This window comes from Triturus cristatus, chromosome 8 (assembly GCF_964204655.1).
Source record: "Triturus cristatus chromosome 8, aTriCri1.1, whole genome shotgun sequence".
In the NCBI taxonomy this organism is placed as follows: Eukaryota; Metazoa; Chordata; class Amphibia; order Caudata; family Salamandridae; genus Triturus; species Triturus cristatus.
The window spans coordinates 1134483748-1134507216 of NC_140591.1; the positions used below are offsets into that span (position 1 = coordinate 1134483748).

At 49.6% G+C, this 23469-nt stretch overlaps 1 protein-coding gene across 2 annotated transcripts in view; it reads right to left on the minus strand.

Moving 5' to 3' along the window:
• EIF5B (eukaryotic translation initiation factor 5B) overlaps window positions 1-23469 on the minus strand; it is a 461059-nt gene that overhangs the window by 135829 nt on the left and 301761 nt on the right. For both annotated transcript variants that reach the window (XM_085622776.1, XM_085622777.1), the window contains exons 12-13: window positions 17765-17875; window positions 17499-17566 (exon numbers count right to left, since the gene is read on the minus strand). In XM_085622776.1, the coding sequence (XP_085478902.1) occupies window positions 17499-17566; window positions 17765-17875 (179 nt within the window). The remainder of the gene's footprint in view (window positions 1-17498; window positions 17567-17764; window positions 17876-23469) is intronic.

The window sequence follows — 23469 nt, forward strand, 5'->3', positions numbered from 1 at the left end:
GGCTAAGCCCTCACCTCTGCCTGTGGTCCTGTCAAGCCTCGATATAGTATAGCCTGAAGGCAATGCTTAATTAATCCCCGGACCCCCCTCTTCATTCAGCCAGGTTTCTGTCAAGAAAAGCAATTCAGGCGTTTCTTCATCCAACAGTAGACAGATTTCCTCTGCATGTTTGGCCAGAGAGCGACAATTCAAAAGCAACATTTTAACATTACTAGTGCCAATATGTCCCTCCGAGACGTTAAGAGTCAAACGTAGTTTATAGTTGCATAAAGAGCACTCGTTAATATATTTATCAGGTTCCATTGTGTGAGCACACTGATTAAGCGTTTTAGGTCTATAGGTCTTGCGCTCCTCGTTGGTATATTTAAGAGGGTTTCTGGCCGGTACCCCAGGGATCCTGGCCCCTGGGCCCAACCAGGCGTGGACGGGCGCAGACGGGCTTGCCTTAGGCGCGCCCGCGTCATCGGCACTGATATAGCCGAGAGGACGTGACCTGCGCGTTGGAGGCAGCGAAGCTAGAACGCTGCCCTTGCTATAGTGCGCGTTTAAAGTGGCGAGTGCTAGGTGCAAATGAGCAACGTAAACTTTTTTTAAAATGAATAAAACCCCCCAAGGAGCATTGAACACAGCTCCTGCGCCCCACAAAGTAACACAATAAAATACAATTGCTTGCTTTTATCAAAATACCGGCTCTAAAGAGTGCTGAATGGGAATTCGGGGCCCCCCACTGAGTCAAAGTGGAAGCCGGGGACGACCCATTGTGTCATTAGTGAAAGCCAAGTTCTCCGACCTATACATTTTTGATGACTTGAACTGCAAAACAATACACTAAAAATACAGAAACAAGCATTCATCAAATACACAAATGATGAAATATTTTATTTCATTCACAAATATAAACAAAATCAAAAGTTTTTATTACAGGTCTGAAGATTTTCTAAATCCAAGGCTACTGATCGTCCATACTATATTCTGTTGGATGCACTTGCACTGCTCCCAAGAATCAATTGGAGGATACCAACTTTATTTTTAGCCTCTAGTTTCAAATTCCTTTGCATCTACAGAATGTTTTAGAAATTGCAATTTTACATTTTGATTCTTTATTTAATGCACTTTTTTTTTTTTTTAAATAACTCTTTTTATTGAAAAGAAGGAATGTTATATAGGTAAGGCAATAGTAAGCAAATTATCATTGTAGGTTACACCGTGAATGGTTCCCCAGATTGTACACATCGTGCAGTGCCAAATCCAATCAGTGATAACTTCTCTGACACTCGGTGGCTCACAAATCTCCCCCCTGTAAACGCTCCACTGCCCCCATATTTGCGTCCACTTTTTTGGGCACCCCCTGGCTTCATAAATGGATTTTTCTGTTACCATACACCAATCCATATCATTGGCCCAGTCTACTATCTTCGGTGGGCTCTGAGCCCTCCACAACCGTGCAATATTCCTTTTAGCAATCATAAGCCCCAATGTGGCCCATATATGCTGCCTGGAGTTCAAGTCTGTAGGGTCCTAGATGTTTAGTAATGCCAACTTATTACGGTGGATCTGTTGCCCCAGCGCTCCCTCCATTTGGCGCACCACCCTTTCCAAGGACCTCTGGATCACTGCGCAATCCCAGAGATTGTAGATGAAGGTGCCCTCCTGCCCACAGTGTCGTACACCGCCACCATCCAGGGTATAACCCATGCTAACCAGCAGAGGCCCTGACAAGTAGGATCTATGGAGAAGCTTTAACAGGACCAGGCGTAGCCGAGAGGAGATGGCCACCTCACGAGGGGAGGCCACCGCCGCCCGCTACTCCTCATCATCTAGACTCGCAACATTGTGGTCCCATTTGGCTCTCAAGCGGATCAGGGGATCCGCCATATTGTTGATTAGCTTTTTGTAGATAAGGGGTACGGCTTTTTCCGGTACGTCGCCGTCCAGGATCCTGTCCTCAAGAGGGGAGGACTCAGGGAGAGCACCACCCCTGGGGAGAACTGCGAGCAGGGCATGCCTCATTTGAAGGCATCTAAAATATTCGGACTGGGCTAGTTCGTACTCCTGCTGCAATCGAGGGAAAGGGAACCACCTCATGTGACTTCCATAGATCACCCACCTTGGAAATACCTATCAGGTCCCATCTATCAAAGCCCTTCGAACAGATCAGTCTACCCAATTGTTCACAGTGCCAAAGAGGTGTGGCCTGTGTGAGTTTACCCTTCCAGCCCAGACTCCTATTAGCCACCCTCCATACATGCACTGCGTGCCCAGTTGGGCCGGTCAAGACAGGCCTCAAAGATCATGCGTATAATGCACCCTTGATACCGCCCCCCGGGAGGAGCCACCTGTCGATCCGAAAGGCCAGGTCTTTCTGCGGTCTATACATGCATTGGTTAATTGCTGCGAGTTGCAAGGCCCAATAGTACCTCCTAATATTCGGGAGCCTAATGCCCCCATCAAACCATCCTAGCATAAGTTTGTGTGTTGCGATACGGGGTGGTTTGCCCTCCCAGAGTAGATCTCGAACAATGCCGTCGCGTTCTTTGAAGTACGAGGCGACGACTGGGAGTGGGGTGTTCTGCAGTGCATATAAAAGTCTAGGAAGGGACATCATCTTGAATAGGGCCGCGCACCCCAAAAGAGTCAACGGGAGCGACTTCCAGTGTTGGATGTTCGATTTAAGACGCACAAGAGGCGGCAGGAGATTATTGTCGTGAAATCTAGATGGATCTTTAGAAACCCAGATCCCCAGGTATTTGAAGCCTTCAACAGCCTCTGCTAATTGGCAACTCCGGGGGAGCGAGGGCCGTTTGCCGTAAAGGACATAGAGCACTGACTTAGACCAGTTTATCGTATACCTCCCGAACCTACCAAACACTCGAAATATGTCCAGGACCACATTGAGAGATGCTGCCGGGGGGGGGGGGCCCACGTAAAGCAAAATGTCATCCGTATATAGCGAAAGGCGGTCCTCCCAACCCAATGTCCACCTAAGGCCCTTGATGGCAGAGTCTTGCCGGACCCACGTCGCTAAAGGCTCCACGGCCAGAGCAAAGAGAAGCCGTGACAAGGGGCATCCCCGTCTGGTGCCCCTGCCGAGAACAAAAACGGGGGATTTCCTGTTGTTGACGATTACTTGTGCAAGTGGGTGGTGGTACAGAAGCCACACCCAGTTGATAAATTTGGGCGCGAAACCCAATTTGCGGAGCACGGCGAACATGTAGGGCCATTCAATGGTGTTGAATGCTGATGCAGCATCCAGGGATACCACGACAGCAGCTTCCCGGATTGTGTCCACCCGGCACAACACTCCATGGAGCCTGCGCAGGTTGAGGGAGGTAATTGTCGCAGGCATAAACGCAGATTGGTCCGGATGGACCAGGCGGGTTAGGACCCTGAGCAAGCGAGTGGCAAGAATTTACGCCAGAATTTTCGCTTCCCAGTTGAGCAATGATATGGGCCCATAGGACGGACACTTGTTGGCTGGCTTGCCCGCTTTATGAATGACAACAATGTTGGCCAGTCTTTGATCCTCAGGAAGGATACCCCCTTTTTAACTTTCTCAGTACATTTCGGTGAGAAAGGGCGCTGTCTTACTCGCCGTGAGCTTGAACAATTTTATGGGATACCGTTGGTCGTGTATGGCTTTTTTGACTTCCGCCACTGTACTATTAGATCGGAGCACTCCTCCTCAGTAAGGAATGGCATCAAGATATCGCGTAGGAGAGAGGAAGCCTCCTCCTCCGTATGCGTCATGTGGGACGTGTAAAGCGACTGGTAGTACTGGTCAAATGCATTAGCTATATCTTGTGGTGCAGTGAGGCGGGTTTGTGAGTCTGTTTCAATCTCAACCACAACGCGCTGAGCCCTGTCCTGGCGATCTAACCAGGCCAGTAGCTTGCCCACCTTATCGCCTACGTCGTAGATTCTGCTGAGCGTGGCCCTATAGTGTGTCACGGCGGCCTCCGTAGCTAGATCAGAGAATTCCTTAATTTTTATGGGCAGCTTCTGGCCCACTTCCACCGAGTCCTGTAACCGGACTGCGTTTTCTAAATTTAAGATTTCTCCCTCCAAACGCGCCATATCAGCTCCCCTCTCCTTATGCTGTCCGACGATCTGGGCCAGGACCACTCCCCGAATAACAGACTTATAGGCCTCCCAGAGTACATTCGTCGAGTCAACTGACCCTTCGTTTTCCTGAAAGTAAAGATCCGACCCGCTCAAGACCTTGTCTCTGATGGAGGGAGTTGTGAGATACCAAGAATTGATCCGTGCCACCCGGCCAGCCGTGGGCTCGCCCACCTCTAAACGACACTGAATGGTCAGAGATCCACTCTGATGTTGTATGTCTTTGACGGTGTGAAGTTGGTGCGCTAACGTCAGGACGCAGTCTATGCGGGACATACTACGATGAGGCCCAAAAAGATAGGTGTACTGGAGCTCGGTCGGATGCAAGTTCCTCCAAATATCCACCAGGCCCATTACACCTAGAAAGTTATGGATTCGCTTGCGGAAAGGCGGCAAGTCCCTCTGGGGCCACCGATCTAGGGAGTCAGAGACAATGGAATTAAAGTCGCCCCCGATCAACAATCTTACGTCTGGTAAGTGGAGAAGGAGATCTCCGAGATCAGCGAAGGCCTGAGTGTGCAAACCTGGTGGTATATACACCGAAACGAGATTGCGTGTGCGCCCCTCCCAGAAACCAGAGATGTCAACAAATCGACCCAGGGCGTCAGTGCGGACTGAATCAACAGTTAGGGGGAACGATTTCCGGACCAGTATGCCCACTCCCCGGGAACCAGAGCTGAAAGCATAGTGGGCTGCTAGCTGGAAACCCCATCATGACAAGGCCTTGCATGCATTCCCAAGCAGGTGGGTCTCTTGAAGGAGAACAACATCAGGAGAGTGTCGCTTCAAAAATTGAAGAACCACACCCCTCTTAAACTTGTCACCCAACCCGTTAACATTCCAAGATAGTAACTTAAGCTCCTGCCTAGTCGTCGAGCCCATTACTCTGTCTCAGAGGTACATGTAATTTCGGAGATGAACCACCCAGAAAGGCTCCCGGGGGGGGGGCTTCCTGCTTGGCGGTGTCAAAACCTCCCGCCCACCCAAACTAGCAGAGTGCCTATCGCCCACCCCTCAAAAACTTGTGGGTACGTACAACCAACCGGGCACCCGTCACTGGAAAATAGGCAACTGGTAATCACACCTTACAAACTAAGATAGTCCGGGAGCAGAAATCCAATCCCATAAAATACTTTGTAACCATTACAGAGGGATCTGGGAATCATGGAAAGTCACAGTAAGTCTACTTTGAAAGAGTCCCCTAAGAAAACATGTCACATATCAGTTGTAAGGTCCGTAACTCCGAGGGGGGGCGATACCCCGACCTATCCCTCAGTTACTGTATAAGCCCACCACCCATGAGAAATTAAGCATACAGACCAATCATTCGTACCCTCCCTTCGCTGCCTCCTGTTCCTCAGGCGGGGTGTCTGTCGGAGCCTCCGGCGCCCTCTTCCATTCTTGCTCTCCGGGTGTGGTTGTTTTTCCGGCCTGCCGTGCGCCATCCGTCCAACCAGTCCCAGGCCTCCTCGGGGGTGGTAAAAAACCAAGCCTTCCCCTCCGATTCCACCCTCAGCTTGGCTGGCTAAGAGCATGGCATATTTCAACTCCTTCTCGCGAAGCGCCTTGTTCACATCCAGGAAGCTGCGTCGTTGTCGCTGCACCTTGAGGGTGAAGTCCGGGAAGAAGGTGATACAGCTGTTTTGATATTCCACCAGTGGCCCCGACCGGACACTTTGCAAATTGACATCTCTGTCCCGGAAGTTAAAAATCCAAGCCAGCATGGGCCACTGGGGGAGGGGTTGGGGGTCCCGGGCTTCAGCCGGCCACCCGGCACTCGGTGCACCCTTTCAACAGAGAAGAAGTTGGAGAGCCCTTTCGGTTTGAGATGGGTAGTAATCAAATCCTCCACAAACAGGTCCGCTGATGGCCCCTCCGCCCGTTCCGGCACTCCCAATATGCGGACGTTGTTGCGCCTAGAGCGCCCCTCGTAGTCGTCCAATTGCGCTTCCAGTTTTGCGGTATGTGTCTGCATGTCATCCATCCTGCGCTGCAGTTCCGAAGTGTCTTCGACCAGAGAACTCGTTTTGATCTCAACATCTTTTAAGAGCGAGTTCATAGAGCGCATATCCGCTCGGATAAGGGATACCTCCGAGGACAGAGTCAATGCGCGATTCCAACGGCGTGCGCACAATTGTAATGGCATCAAGAATGTCCTGCAATGTCCGTTCTTTCTCACCAGACTGTGGCTTTTCCTGCGTAGCGGATCTTCCCTTTGGACTCGCGCCGGGGCCTCCGTCCCACGCAAATTTGGTCAGTTTGGCTTGGACTGCTGCTTTGGAGCTGCAACCCCCTGCCATGGCGTAGCCAGTTCTGTCAGCGTGAACTTCAGGGGAGAAAGGGCAAAGTTGACCTGCACAGGTGGGCGCTGTTGAAGTCGCCACTCGAGCCGTGTCGGCCAGGGCCCGGTGCAGCACCGCAGGCCAGAAGACGCAATCGCACTGGCTCCAGTAGCAGATCAGGCAGCGTCTCCCAGGGGGACGGGTGTCACTCCCTCCGCTAGTCCACGAATAAATCCGGGCGTACCTCTAAAGTAGCCGGGTGCTCCATTGGTCCACAGAATCGACAGGGCCCAGCACCCCTTTGCAGGGTCTCACCGCAGTCTGTATGGAGTCCAAGATGGCCGCAACGTTATCAACGTCTCACCCCGATCCCTCAAGGAGAGGCAAAACACCCCGCCACTCCTCGCATATGGCCGTGGCCTTCTCGAAGTCCTCAAACCGTCCCTGGACTGGGCTGGAGCTGGCGGGGAGAAAGGGGTGGGGGCTATGGGGGGGGGGGGGGGGCCCAAGGATTAGGGAGCTCAGAGGAGGGAGTCGCATCACTCCGGCGCTTCTTTCCACCAGCGCCGGGTGGTGCCCTGATCAAATCAGCTCACCGTAGTTCAAACAAAACCGCTGACCCGCTTCAAGACAGTGGGCGGCGTACGGATTCCCCCACCAACCTCGCAGGGTAGACTGCAGCCCTCTCCAGCTAGCACCTGATGGTAGGCGCAACCAAGGTTCCCCAGCGGCCGCAGGCAGGCGATCCGGGGCATCTCCAGGCTCTCGTCGCAACGGAGCATCGTCACATTCAGCCCCCAGCAGAGAGCGCCAAGTCCAGATCAATCCACCCGGGTCCCTGGTTAGTTGTCGGCCTAATGTTGCATCCCTGGGAGACAGACGTCATAGGTCTGCCCGGTCAGAAACGCGGGCAGCAGCTCGTTACAATCCGAGCTTCGTGGTAGGCGGCCTCTCCACGCTCGAAGAGCGTCAGCGGTCCGATCACCTTAGCCGCTGGTCGGATTCAGCCGGGACTCAGCTCTTTCAACCCCCGGTGTGCTCCTGCGTATCCGGTATGCAATTATACCAGCTACCGGATCATTTTATGGCGGATATGCTCATGAACGGGCGCGCTCGGACAGAGCCGCCTTAGGAAGCGGCCATTTCACTCGGCTGTTGGCCATTTAATACACTTTATTAATCAGTTAATATTTCATTTTCTCAGCAGTGGCAGGCCCCGTAAGTAGGCTTTGCAGACCCCATGTGTCCCCTGGTAACAGGTTAAGAACCACTGCTCTAACCCATTAAACAACCATTCTATGCCTCCTATTCTTGCACAAGACTCAGTGACAATACTGTCTGGAAGTTCTGGAAGGAGTAGAAGCACCATTACCAGGTTCTAGTTATAAACCTCTGGAGGCAGTCTGCAGCTCCATTTAAGATAGGACTGTGTAATTTAGTGTATATCTGCATAGTGCTCTTCGGGAAGGCACATCATAAACTGAAGTATGGAGAAGCAAGCCACCATCAACGAGAACAGGGCTATAAAAGTCAAACCCACATGAAACCCTGACTGAGTAAAATAGCCTGTGAAGTTAGGGGTACAGCTTACTGATATGTCTTGAGTAACAGCAAAGGTGAATGAACAGCTTCAACTACTATGCAACTTGGTTTCGAGAACACAGACGTTCAAGGAATGCAAAAGATGATGAATCCTTAAAATGGAATAGAAAGGCAGCACATGGGGTTATATGGAGGATGAAGTATTTTAGCATCAGAGTTTGTGAAAAATGACATTGTTCATCGGGGCAAACGACAAGGATTTGCAATGGTAACCATGATATTCTTTTTTAAATCGTGAAAAGTTGTATTTTGTTTTCATGGATACTCAAAAGGGAGCATAGTTCAATTTAAAGACGATAAGCAACTTTCAAACTGAATGGAGGGGATAGTATTTTGAGAAGTCACCACCCTAAACATCTGGATGGGCAAAACTGACAAACTGGACTGACAAAGAGCTGATCATCCACCCGGAACTGTTGTGTGCGATTCAGGTAAAATGAGAGCGCACGTTTTGGGTCCAGATGGTGGGGCCTCTGTTCCTCTCTGGAAGGCTGCGGAAAGAAAGTGGGCCAGGTGATAAGAGTGCCCGATATGGAAGGCAGTAACAACCTTTGGAAAGGACAGAGCACAACTTTGTCTGGATGAACAGACAGAAAAAGAGGTTTACAGGAAAGAGCCAGGAGCTCACTCACGCGCCTAGCAGAGGTGATAGCAGCCAGGAAAGCAGTCTTCAAAGTCAATAAACTAAGAGGATAGTTGTGCAGCGGCTCAAATGGAGCGCACATCAAATAGGTAAGAACATGATTCAAGTCCCACTGCGGTATCACAAAAGGAATAGGAGGGAAAAGGTGAGTAATGCCTTTGAGGAATCTATTTATAACAGGGGACTTGAAAAGAGAGGGCTGATCAGGGAGCCTGAGAAAGGCTGAAATTGCAGAAAGGTAGCCCTTAATAGTGCCCAGAGCAGAGCCCTGTCAGACTAAAGAAAGAAGGAACAAAAGGACTTCTGATAGAGGGGCAGAAATGGGATCCACAGCCATTTTAGTGGAAGGAAGCCTGGCTGCCAGAATGATATCACAGATTCAGGAGGCAAGTCAAAGGAAATCAACTGTCACCGCTCAATCTCCACGCAAGGAGGTGGAGGCTGGACAGGTTCGGGTGGAGGACCGTCTCCTGCTGCTGCAATAGAAGATCCTCCCGAAGAGGCAGTCAGATCGGGGGATCCACGCTTATACTGAGTAGCTCGGGATACCAAACTCTTCGAGCCCAGTCCGGGGCCACAAGAATGACTTGGGCCTGGTCGCCCCTGATCTTCTTCAATACTCTGGGTAGAAGTAGTATAGGCGGAAAGGCGTACAATAGACCACTACTCCACTCGTGACTAAAAGCGTCGCCGAGCGAGTGCTGCCTTGGAAATTCCAACGCGCAGAACTGCTGACATTGCGCATTCTCTTCGGTGGCGAATAGATCTAACCAAGGCTCTAACCACTGTTGAAAGAGACCTTGCGCCACCTCCGAGTTGCGGCTGAGTTCGTCGGCCCTGGCGTTCAAAGAACCTGCCAAGTGTTGAACCACCAAGGAAATGCCTTGATGTTCCAGCCATGGCCAGAGACGCAGAGCCTCCTGACATAAGGTCCACGACCCCACCCCGCCTTGCTTGTTGCAGTACCATATGGCGGTGGTGTTGTCTGTGAACACCTGCACTACTCTCCCCTTGACAGAAGGAAGGAATGCTTTCAGTGCAAGTAGGATCGCCCTGAGCCCCAGAAGGTTGATATGGAGCCTGGACTCCGCTGGAGACCAGAGGCTTATGATCTCCACCTCTCCCATGTGGCCGCCCCATCCCAGGAGGGACGCATCCATCACCACTGTGTGCTTTGGTTGTGGAAGGGAGAGTGATCTGCCGCTGACCCACTGCTGGTTCATGAGCCACCACTGCAATTGTCGTGCAATGCCCTCTGAGATCTGGACGTACTCGGACAGGTTCCCCTGATGCTGAGCCCACTGGAACTGCACCCACTGCAGAGCCCGCATATGCCATCTGGCATGATTGGTCAGCAGGATGCAGGAGGCCATGAGGCCCAGCAGCCTCAAGGTCATCCTGACCGAAACCCAGGACAAGGGCTGAAAGATCGGAATCATAGCTGAATGTTCCGGACTCACTGTTCGGGAGGATAAACCCGAAACCACGCCATGCCCAGAAGCACTCCAATGAAGAGGAGCTTCTGAGAGGGAATCAGGTGCGACTTCGGCATGTTGATGGAGAACCCCAGCAAATGCAGGAGGTCGGCCGTAGTCTGGAGGTGGGAGACTGCTGCCTGGGGCGAGCCCGCCTTCAACAACCAGTCGTCGAGATAGGGGAAGACTGAAACCCCTGATCTGCACAGATGAGCTGCGACTACCGCCATCACTTTCGTGAACACCCGAGGTGCGCTGGTAAGGCCAAAAGGGAGCATGGAGAACTGAAAGTGCTCGTGGCCTACTGTGAACCGCAGGTAACACCGGTGGGCCGGCAGGACGGGGATATGAAAGTTAGCGTCCTGCAGGTCCAACGCTACCATCCAGTCTTGCGTGTCTAGGGCAGACAAGCCTTGAGCAAGTGTAAGCATCTTGAACTTCTCCTTCTGGAGGAAGCGATTGACGTTCCAAAGGTTCAAGATAGGACGTAGGCCCTTGTCCTTCTTTGGAAACAGGAAGTTGTGGGAATAACAACCACGAACCACTTCTGGCGACGGAACGCGTTTGATGGCCCCCTTGGCCAAGAGAGACGCAACTTCCTGCTGGAGAAGTGTTAAGTGATCTCCCGACATGGGGTTGAATTGAGGTGGCATGGCTGGAGGGGTAGACTCGAAGGGGAGGGAGTAGCCCCTTCGGACTATCTGTAAAACCCACCTGTCAGAAGGGATGGTGTGCCAGTGGGGGAGGTGATGGTGAATCCTGCAGCCCACTGGCGTTTGATGGGCCTGAAACACCGGACTAGGAAGGTTTGGTGGCAGTGGTGGTGGTGGACTGACCCACCCGCTGGCCCCGTGACCCACCTCGGAGGGTCCCACGTCCGCAGCTGCGCTGAGACTGTTGCTGCGAAGGCCTGAAACAAACTTGTTTGGGCGCCCCTACCTTGGCCACAAAAGGAGCAAAAAGCAGAAGCCGAAGGAGTGCCAGTGGCCGAAAGGCCCAGGGACTTGACAGAGTCCGCGGGTCCTTAAAGCACTCCAACGCACAGCCTTGTCCCCAAAAAGGAGAGTGCCATCAAATGTCATGTCCATCAGAGTGTTCTGGACATCCCCTGAAAAGCCAGTTGTCCTCAGCCAGGCATGACGGCGTAGTGCCACTGTTGTGGAAATCGCTCTGTCACAACGAATCGTGAACTTGCTGCATCTCTCCCTTCAGCAATAGCTTGGGAGAGCACAGTCCGGGCCTCCTCCGGACACTGAGGCAGCACCTGCGCCACCGTATCCCACACAGAGTGGGAATAACTGCCCAAGAGGCATGCAGTGTTCACAGACCGCAACCCTGAGCTGGCAGAAGAGAAAATCTTCTACACAAACTGCTCCAGTTTCTTGGATTCCCTGCCCGGAGGTGCAGAAGGTAATGTGCTCGGGGATGCAGAGACTTGGACAACCAAGCTCTCAGGGGTAGGGTGTTGGGAGAGGAAAATGGGGTTGCCCGTGGCCGGGCGTTGGCGTCGGGCCACGATCCTATACACAGGAGCCCCTATGTTGGGCCTGGACCAGGTGCCCAAAAGAACGTCTGAAAGTGCATCATTTAAGGGCAGCAGCGGCTCCACAGAGGAAGCCGCCGGCCGAAGCACTTCTGTCAGGAGGTTAGTCCTGACGGCCACTGTAGGGAGCTTGAGGTGGAGAGCCTCGGCTACCCTACGCAACACCACTGAATAAGTACCACCCTCCTTCGTAGCCATGGTAGAAGGAGACCGTGCAACAGGTTCTGGAGAAAAATCCAGTCCACCTGCGTCCTTCAAATCCTCTGCGCAGTCCGGGTCTAACTCGCATTGGGCTGCAAGAGGGTCTTCAGACCCCTCCCAGTCCTCCCCGTCCTCTGTAACCTGCTGGGCATGAGCAATAGAAGGAGGAGGATGGAGAAAGGGATAGAAATTCCCCATCGGAATTGGCGTCGATCGACACTGGTCCAGCACCGTCTCCATTTCGGGGACAACATTATCTGGATGACAGGCCGGCGGCAGTGCGTAGACGTCGTTGGAGGTCAACCGACATCGGCTGTGATCCATGCATGGATGCATGCGGGTCTCGCTGCGCCGAGGCTGGAGCCGTCGACGACGTCAGGGTCGAAGCCAACGATGAAGAAGGGCGATGATTCCCAGTCAAACCCGTGGGGCCCGAAGGCACGCTGGCGGGGCCCGAAGGCACGCTGGCAGGGCCTGACAGGCCAAAGAGGCGAGCCATGGCTGACAGGAAGTCCTGCAGCTGGGCTGGAGTCGCAGACGGACCCGGGAAAGGCAGGTAGACCGTCGGCAACTGTGCAGACTCTGCGGGGCGGCACCACCCGCACCCTCAGCCATGTCACGCAACAGGTTAGGGGAAGGCGAAGAGCAACGTCGCTTCTTCGACTTCTTGTGCTTCGTCTTACCTGACCCGAGTGCAAAAACTTAGCCGAACGATGATGGCGACTCCCGGGCCTCAAGCAACTTTCGGGACTGCTCCCGCAAAGTTTTCGGAGCCATGGCCCGGCATTCGGGGAATGACGTGGGGGTCATGGTCGCACCCCAGGCAGAAGAGACCCTCGCTGTACGGGTCTGTCACCGACATCATGCGGGGAAAAACTTTGCAAGATTTGAAACCGGGCATCCCTACAGCACCAGGAGTCGATAGACTAAAAAACAGACAGAGACAAAAGTCCCAAAAACTCAGTCAAAAAATAACTGGGGGTACCGCTCTCTCCGGATCTGCGCTTGCTGGCGCAGAAAAAGAAAGAACTGACGTCAGCGCGCAAGGGTGGCATCTAAGTAGCTGCCGCAACGTCATCCCGGCGATCACGATGCCTACGACGGATGCTGAGCCGCACAACGCCACCTTCCAACGAGCAGGGGTACTGCCGACGAATATTTTCCGGATCCAGTCGGACGCCTGGGGGTAATTCTAAGGTAAGGAATCCATAACTAACGTGTCTCTTTCAGATGTAACAAGTAATAAACTAGTTGCTGTACAGTTAGAGAAGATGGATTAATGTTTTGTGACGCACAATAGTAAACAAAATGTTTCCATTTAGCAGCATAGCATGCTCTTGTGGTTGGTCTTTTGGCCTCTTAAAATCGGTAAGCATTCTGGAGATAGATTTTAGTATCCAAACTCTATGGACTTCAGGAGCCACATTGCAAGATTGAGCTGTTGTGTGTTGGGATTTCTCACCTGGACCCCGCAGAGTGAGGTGGTTTGGATAGTTTGGATAGCTGGGTATCGTCAAGTGAGGTAAAAGGGATAGCTCTAGTAAAGTCATGTACCATGGCTGTCTAGCCCATGTGGGAGGAATGAGTTTCAATTTAATGAAGTCTGTCGAGTTTCCCGACCATGTATGGAATGAGTGGGAGAGACAGAAAAGCATATGTAATATCCCCGACTAGTTCATCCATAGTGCATTCCCCTTGGATTGAGGGTGTGGGTGTCTGGATGCGAAGCATTTTGAGTTTTCAACAAAAGGCAAACAGATGTATTGTTGGGGTTCTCCACTGTTGGAAGTATAGTTGTAGTAATTGAGCATGTTTTTCCCACTGGTGAACTTGTTGCTGTGCCCTGCTTAGCAGGTCCGCAAAGGAGTTGTCCTGTACTGGTATGTAAAGTACTAGGAGGTGAACTTTGTGACTGCCCATTTGCATATGGTCTGTGCTAGGTGTGAGAGTGGAATGGGTCCCTCCCTGTTTCTGAATGTAATACATTGCTTTCATATTATGTTTGTCGAAGGAACTTTTTTCCCATTATGTTTGGTAGGAATGCTTTGAAAGCCATATAAACGGCTTATAGTTCCAACATGTTGATGTATAGTGTCTAATGTTGTGTGGTCCATTGTCCCTGAACTACAATGTCCTCCTTATGAGCACCCCAACCCAAGACTGATGCATTGGTTGCGATTGTCACTTGCAGGATTGGGTCCTTGAAAGCTCTTACTTTCAGTATGTTTGGGTGTTCCACTGTTGTAGTGCCTGATGGACCTTGGGTGAAACCAACACTAGATCGTCCATGTTGCCTCCCCCCCTCCTCCCCCCCCTGCTTGTGACCATTGGGATGCTAAACACTCTTGGAGGGCTCTCATGTGTGGTCTTGAATAAGGCACTATTGCTTTGCATGAAGACGTCATATCTAGAAGTTGCATCACTATTTTGACTTGTAGGCAATGATGTGACTGAAAATTTTCCAGTTGGTTTTGGAGATTGAGAATCCTTCGTGGATTGAGGTATGTTTTCCCCGATACTGAATTGAGTATCGCTCCAAGATAGGGTTATGTTTGGAGCGGTTGGAGATGGGATTTTGTTGCAATGATTGTGAAGCCCAATTTGTGTAAGAGGTTACGCAGCATGATATAGGTACTGATGCTCCTTGCAGGTATGTCCACCCTGTCTAGTGCACATTTGATTGTGGCGTTAGATATTTGTCTGCCCTTGTTTACTAAGTCTTCTCCTTGCTTTTTATAGTTGTCTGGGAGATGCTGAAACAGTTCCTGCATCTCATCCCAGGCTACTCCGTTATAGTGGAAGAGTAGTCCCACTGAGTTGGCAATCTTCCAATGGTTGGCATGTCTAGTCGCCACCCGTTTGCTTACAGCATCTATCCTCTTGCTTTCTTTATCCGGAGGAGGCATTTCTCCAGTCCCCTGTGCTGCAGCCCTTTTCATGGCAATTGTGATGACTAGGGAGTCTGCAGGGGGAGGTGGGGGGGGGGGGGTTGGCAGGCCCCTGATGTATGTATATAGGCTCAGTTGGTGACGGTCTGTATTTCCTTTCAATGAGAGATGTTAAGACCCTGGATTTGACTGGGTCCCTGAAGATGTTTTTGGATACATTCAGTACGTATCCTGTCATGAGTGGGTACTGCACAGTGCACTCAGTGCGCGACAGTGTCTGAACAAAGAAATCTGTTTGCTCCTCGTTGGTGTGCATTGGGAGCTTGTGGTACTTTGACACTCTTTCAATGACACTGTGATATAAGGAGGAGTCATCTGGGGGTGATGCCGTTGATTGTACTGAAGGCTCCATGTCTTGGTCAGGGAGAACAACGTCAGTCATTCCACGGGCTCGTGGTGTGGTGGGTGTCCTGTGTCCCCTCTGAATCTGTGTCTGGGATCTCCCTATCTTCCTCTTCATGGGGAGAGGTGGTTGTGTTTGTGGGGATCTAGGTGGGCTAAAAGGCATTAGGCTTGTGGCCCTGTGCTCTAGTGCCACCTTTTTTGGTGAAAGCAGTGGCAGATCCTGCTCTTGTGTCTATGTTTTGGCAGTCTCTTTACATATTTAGTGCATACATTGTTGCAGTCCCTCAAAAACTATGCCCTGTTCCTCTGTTGGCTTATGAGATGGTGTCTTCTGTTTCTTTGGAGCCAGTGGAGGCCCCTCAGAAACTGTGTGTGGCTTTGTAACCCAGATGTATGGCTCGTCTTCTGTCCCGAAGTGTAGGCATGGTGTTTGTCTGTCCTCGGAGCAGAGGGCTGTTTCGATTCCAAAATGCTCGATCCTGAGCGTTCCTTCGGATCTGATGCTTTATGTGGGGTTAAAGTCTGTTTGGTAGCATTAGGTGTGGCTGTCGGTGCAGACTTATGCTTCTGTGCTAAAATGGTGCTGGAACAGTCCCTGTGAGGTAGCCTTATTGCCCAAATGGGATTAAGAATGTTATTTAACCTTCTTTGCTCTGTGGTATGCTCGCAGTGTTGACCTGAGCCTGTGGGCTGTTGAACACCGTGGCATGGTGGGGGAGGTGTGTGCAAGCTTGTCTTGACACTGGTGGGTCAACAGTATTCGCAGTATGTGGTGCTGCCTTACTCCTCGGTCCCGATAAGGAATCAGCGACAGTGATGTGTGGCCCCTCAACATGTACATTGCTCATCACCAGAGAATGAATCGGAGGTGGCATAGTGGGGGCTGGCGATGACTTCCCCACCCTGTTGGTGCACCAGCCTCAATTTCTTTCTTCCTCACTATCATGCGATAACTCCGCCTCAGCCGCTAGCTTCAAAGTGCGTGCCAGGTAACGATACCGTCAGGTCCGAAACCTCTTTTTGTTTTGTCTTAAAACAATGTGCAAGCTGCACACTCGCCTTCTTAGTGCTCCGGGGATAAGCAAAAATTACACACTTTGTGAGTTTGGAGTGTGCGTACTTGGCCCTGCACTGAGCACACTGTCGGAAAAGCTTTTTCTTTGTCTCCATCACCCGGAGACGGACATTCTCGGATGGCGAGTGTGCGTCACTCATTGGTACTCGCTTCCTGGCGTCTCGGATCCATTGGATGTAGTTCACTGGATCTCCGGCTGAGGTTTCTTTACTGTAGGCCATGTAGACGTAGAATCTTCAAGAGCTCCAACGCAATCCATCCAAGCATGATGGCAGAAAAAAACTTTCTAACAAAGGAGCCTTTGAACATGTGCAATACCTCGAGGGGGAGGAGAGATGACGCACAACGCCAATAACAAAACTTCCACGAGGAAAAACAACTTGCAGAGTCCGGGCCTAACACTAGATGGCAGGAGTATGCATAGCAGGTGAATCTGCAGCATGTTATGCTATGAATAGATGCTTATGAGGGTAAGTAACACACTCCTTTTGAAAACTCCTTACTTAATGCGCTTGGTACCCCAACTTGAATTTAAAAGCAATTATTTGAAAACTTTATTTTAATTTTTATTCAAGTCAGCAAAAAAGAATACAGATTTACACAGCATAGATACCAATAATACACAATTTTCATATTACACTGACATTTCACGTATTGACATGTACATCCTACTCTGTTGTCTATTTGTACACTTTAAAGCTATTCAAGCTATGCATCTTTGTGAACCATATCATCTAGCTGCAAAACCAAGATTAAATTAGGATTGCTCATTGTCAATCTGAAACACATTTTCAAGTTCACAATTTCAGTAAGCATAGCATGTGTATCTGCAGCCAACACATGCTACGAATAAGGTATTAAGTGACTGTTGTGGCCGGCACATGTTACTAGTCACCACAGCACCACATCATCGAAAATGACTATTATAGGAGACAGAATGCAGGCAGAGAATCAGACCACTACAGTATTTCCATTGTGTTACTTGGAGAGGTCAGGTTAATGGTCTTAAGATTTTAATAGCTTTGGTGATGGATTTACATTCAGAATGATCGATTCTACTCCTTGGCATACAACACAATAATTTGAGGGGGTGGGGTAATCTACTTAAATGCCTTATAGGGTGGTACTATCTGGAAACAGTAATGCATTTTGTCATATAATGGGTATTGTTAGTTATGTTGTACTGCACAGATGCACTGACCTTTTTCACACTATCAAAGTCTAAACACTGAGCTTGAATATTCCACATGTGTAAGTAAGTTTACCTGAATGACTCGTGGCCAGGGGTGTCAATAATCAGCATTCCTGGTATCTTTACTTTTTCCCTGTCAAACTAATACATATTAACAATCGGTTATTACCATGTTGTTTTTTAATCCAAGAAGCAACACACCATTTCTAGCCAGAAAAGAATACATGTAATAAATATTTAATGTCCAAACATGACGTTTAAACCAAAGGCATATTTTATTGACTCACTAACATGAATGGCTCCAAATACATCTTAAACACTTGAAAAAACCTCACTTACCGTCTTCACCATCTTTGCCTGCTCAAAAATAGCATCCAGTGGTACATTCGTGGCCCCAATTTGTTGAGTTATTCCACCAGCTTCACCGTCTTGTACATGAGTATGGCGGAGCTATATGAAAGATCAGACAGAACAAAATATAACACAAAGCGCAAACAGAAGCCACCAACAAAAGGAATACAACAAAAACAAACTCCTTCAGTTCTATTTGTACTTGACTAATAGAAAGTAGTTAGTGGCAAAGAGTTCAAATACGTTTGCAATCTGAAATATTTCCGGAGAACCTGCTGAATGTAGTGCAATATGCCACATGTTTTTGACTGAAGTCATTTTGCTTAAAATTACAAGGGGAGAAATACATTCTCTCTAACCTTGCTGCCATCTGACAGAATCTTGTTCCAATGCACATGGACGTCCTACAGGACACATCCTCCTTTCAAGCCCCGTTTACCTCGCACCTCTTTCTTCTTTTTCAAGCCTCTGCAATAGGCCATCCTTTAGCCTATCTCCTCTTATCACTGCTCTTGGCTTCTCATAAAAGCCTCAGAGCAATCTCAGGGACTATGCCTGCCTCTTTTTTAGCAAATAAATGTGCTTCATAGGTACACCCAGTAGGACCACTGCTGGATCTACAGAATTTGTGTAGGTTGAGACCAGACCCCTATGCAACCAGTTAAACATATCACAGAACAGCTAGATGTGGAGAAAATGGTAGTAATACCTACAAACGTCTGCCAGCATACCTCAGACTGCAGTGATCAAAATTGGATTATTCAACCAGGGATTCCACCCCAAATTTTGCAGGATGCCTACTCTGCACTTCTAGCGGCATAGGCGGCTCAAGCATAAATGAGTCAAATTATCTCGAACAGTTGTTCCATCTGTTTACATATGCTCAGAGAAGAATATAGCCCTCCTTATCTAGTCTTATCCATTGTTCACTGAGATTCATTTAGTTTGAAAGCAAGTTAACATAGGCACCAATATCCAATAGTCTTTCTTTCGACTCTTTTTTTGATACTTCAATTTCAGGTAAGTGCGATAGTGTGACAGTTTAGACCTCCATTACATCTGGCTTTCATGAATATAGTTCTCTGGACTCTGGGTAAGCATTGGAATGCCTTTACAACCCAGCAACTTCATATTTGGGCTTTGGGTGCTTTTAAGTTGTATGTGAAATCAAGACTAGGATTGAATGCAAAAGTGTGGCAATCTGGGGAGAGTATTTATTTTTACTGTAGTCAGTTCGATTAACTATAGGAATAAGATGGTCCAGTGCTTTATTAAGCATTTCGTGTTGGTGGGTCAGTGTAGTTTCTACGCATTTTACTGAAAATCATGCTCATTAATGTAATAAACATACTTTTACTGCTTTCATATCTTCCTGTTATGTTATGTGAATTTGTAGAACGCAGCTAATCACCCGTGAGGGCACCCAGGAGTTGAGTTGGGCAGGCCTGGGGGGGGGGGGGAAGGTCCCAGGTTGGTTAGATTTAAATTTCTTCACTGGACAAGCTAATTATAAAACCAATCACTTTTTAATGATGTTAAACGTCTGACACCAAGGGGCAGGGCATTGCTCAGTACAAGTGAGAGGCACTTCCCCTCAGCTCCACTCAAGCCCTAGGAATCCTCGGCTCTGTGCCGTCAGAGGTGCTACCTGATTTCGGGATGGGCACTGAGTGAAGCGTGAACAAACACTGAACAGTGTGCTGCTGATGGCATGAGGAAACGACTACTAGGACAACTGATACGAGCCACTGAAGAAGAGGCCCCTTTCATGGATGAAGTGGTCTCAAGATGGGCACTGCGCGGCATTGAGGAGAAGACTGACTCCTGTCTAAAGGAGAATCCAGCAGGGTACAGTACTCCTGCTCTGCACACTCTCTCCTCTAACATGATACTTGCAGACAAATTGATGTAGAGGTACAGTGGTGAAGGAGCTTCTAGAAATGAAAGAGGTGATAGGAACTCCTTCCAGAGACAGCGCAAGTGAATGCACTCCAAAAAATCTGAATATATGCTCAAGAGGAGGATATGGGTAGGGAGACCTCTACTGAGGGAACTCACCAGGGACACTGGCACATCAGACTTTGCAACTCATACCCTTTCGAAACCCTTTGCAGTTCTCAACAAGCAGAGTTCCACTATGACAGAGAAATATTTGAAGTAACATGGTACCGTTGACAATGGTATTGCTGGAGGACAACAGTGATCTTGGGAGTGATCAATGTTAAAATCCCGACCTGAAGGTTGACTGTGGCCCACTTACAACATAAGAAAGGAGATGTCTCTATTCCACAAAAATCATGCTAGACTGAAAACCCAACAAAAAGGTTACAATTTGGTCATCAAACTCCTTACTGTTCAATTCGCCATTGAGGCAGATCAGATAAGGCTCTCATGCCTCTGAAAAAATACACTCACCAGGATCTACTAGGGATTTTTGCAGCCAGTTTGATGCCCACATAAAAGGAACATCTGGGATTTTTTGCAATCACTTTGATGCAGAGTAACCCCATCCCTGGAGCTCTCCCTCTCAGCAGACAGCCATGACACTCGTGAAGATTGAACTGATGGAAGGCCTTTGCCAATTTTAAGAAAGGGTTCAGAAAAATCTTAAAAGGAGATTCAATTAAAGACTTACAAGAACCTAGAGAAGGCCCAGGATCTAAATTAGAAACCCTTAGAAAGAATGCTGACTTTGTGGTTGTCTTCATGATGGACCTGGAATCTATGCTCGACCAAAACAAAGCAGTCGGGACTGCACAGTACCAGAAATTTGTGAACACATCAAGCGAAAGAGGAAACAGCTTCCCGAAAAAGCAGCTTGAGAAACGCTCCAGACAATAGAACATTTTAAACTGAGGCCTAATGGAGAGACTATGGGAGCTTGACCTTAAAGCTTTTGTAGTAGACATGTTCTCTTTTCCCATGGGTGAAGAACAAACCACAATAAGATTATACAGGATCCATAAAGAGGGCTGGAGAAGGCCAGCCCACAATCAACAGAGACCCAATGAAGCACATTTTGAGGTAGTAAAACTGCATCATGTGGTCATTTTGTCACATGTAAACATTGCTTGGACAATGGTTTCACCTTATTAGTACTGGTTTAACATCCAAATACAGTAATAAGCAACAGTCACCGTATGCATAGAGCTTTCCACTGGGCGGCAAACCAGGTCACTGCAATTTTAGTAATGTTTGATCCGTTTGATGTTGAAACAAATATTGTTTTTTATTAAACTCTACAAATTATGCAGCAGATTATGGATTATGTGGCAAAAGCTGCAACCCAATAATTATGCAAAAACACCATGGCCACATAATCACATTATTCCAGTGACCCTGCAAACACCGTGGTGTACCTGCTGTAGTTCACTCATTAAATGCGTGCTGCTCTGACCAGTGATCACCCCAACAAATGTGGTATTTGGAATAGATCACCTTGCTTCGCAGTGGGGCTCTATCAATAGGTCATTACTTGCTTTTTTCTTTTGTTTGTAAGTGGGCTATGGGCAGAAGGGATATGCAATGAATCTTGCTCTAGTCCCTCCATACTGCTCACAGAAGGTGTGTCTGGTCTAGGTCCTTGATGACACGAGAAGGGGAAATATTGGAATCATAACCGGAATATCGTAGACTCGCTGCTTGGGAGGATAAGTCCGAAACTACACTGTGTCCAGAACAGCTCAGATGAAAGGGAGCGTCTGAGGAGTCAGGTGGGACTTCGGCACGTTTATAGAGAACCCCAGCGAATGCAGAAGGTATGTCGTAGCCTGAAGGTGGGAGATGACTAACTGGGGCTAGGACGCCTTCAACAGCCAGTCGTCGAGGTAGGGGAAGACTGAAACCCCTAACTTGCGCAGATGAGCTGCAACCACCGCCATCACCTTGGTGAACACTCAATGGGCACTGGTAAGGCCGGAGGGGAGCACAGTAAACTGAAAGTGCTCGTGGCCTACCTTGAACCGTAGGTTATGCCTGTGGCCCAGCAGGATGCAAATGTGAAAAAAAGCATCCTGCAGGTCCAACGTCACCTTCCAGTCTCCTTGGACTAAGGCAGACAAGACCTGAGCCAACGTGAGCATTTTGAATTTCTCCTTTATGAGGAAGAGATCGACGGTCCGAAGATCCAAAATGGGCCGAAGCCCCTTGTTCTTCAGAATCAGAAAGTAGCGGCAATAACAGTCACTGCCTACTTCTGAAACTGGTACCCTTTCTATATACCCTTTGGTCAAAAGAGCTGTAATTTCCTCTTGGAGCAGCTTTAAGTGATCCTCCGCCATCTGTTCCTGACCCGGCAGAATAGTAGGAGGAAAAGAAGGGAAAGGAAGAGAATAGCCTTCCTGGAGGATCTGCAAGACCCACTTGTCTGTTATAGATCTCGAGCGGGGAGATGATGACGAATTCTCCCACTCACTGGAGTAGTGTGGTCCTGTAGAATCAGCCTAGGATTGCTTGGAGGCTGCGGCTGCCAAGGGCGGTGTGGAAGACTACTTCTGGCCTCCATTCAGAGGATGGAATGTACCACGTCCACGCACAGCTTAGGCAGTCTGTGCCGGACGGTGGCTAGGATATGGCTGACGCGGCTGGAAACTTTCAGTTGCCACGAAAGGAAGACTGGCCATGAGGAGTGGCGGAAAGGCCCTAGGATCTGACCGTAGCTAGAGAGTCCTTGACATGACCAGGGCCGAGTCTGCCTTTTCACTAAAAAGGTGGGTTCCATCAAAAGGCATGTTCATCAAATTGGCTTGGACATTCCCCGAGAAGCCAGTTGTGCGAAGCCAGGCGTGGCGCCTCAAGGCCACCGTCGCTGAAATAGACATGCCCAGCGAATCGGTCGTATCCAAACCACACCGTATGGTGAATTTTGCTGCATCTCTCCCGTCCTTGACAGCTTGGGAGAGCACATCCCGGGCCTCCTACGGGACTTGTGGCAGCACCTGTGCAACCTTCTCCTAAAGAGTGGGAGAAATGGGCCAAAAAGCATGCGGTATTCACAGACCGCAAGGCCAGACTGGAGGAAGAAAACATCTTCCCAAATGAGTCCAGTCTCTTGGATTCCCTATCCATAGGGGCCGAAGGGAATACGCCCTGTGAAGTAGAGGTCTGCACTACCAAACGTTTTGGAGTGGGGTGTTGGCTGAGGAACTTTGGATCGCCCGGTACTGGGCGATGGCGGCGTGCAATCGTCCTGTTCACAGGAGCCCCTGTGCTAGGTTTGGACCAAATTCCTAGTAGGACGTCCGTAAGTGCCTCATTAAAGGGCAGAAGGGGCTTCAGAGGTGGAAGTCCCAGGCACTTCAGTCAGAAGATTAGTCCTGACCTGCACTGAGGGCAGTTCCAGTCCAAGGACCTCAGCTGCCCTCTTAACCACCATAGCATATGACGCCCCCTCCTCCGTAGCCACTGTAGGTGGAGAGAGCATGCCCGAGTCTGGAGAAGTATCCATACCACTGGCTTCCCCAAGTTCCCCATACCAGTCCATTGTCTCCTCAGAGACATCCTGGTTCTCTAGAGGGTCTCCAGACTCCTCCCATTCCTCTCCTGAGCTTAGCACGTCCACAAAGTGCTCAGGCGACAACATAGAACCCCTGGGTTCTATCGACGTTGGAATCGGCGTCGTACAACGCTGTTCCGACTCAGTGTCGTCGAGGATGAAGATGGGGCTTGCGCCTCCGACAGTCGCCTGCGACACC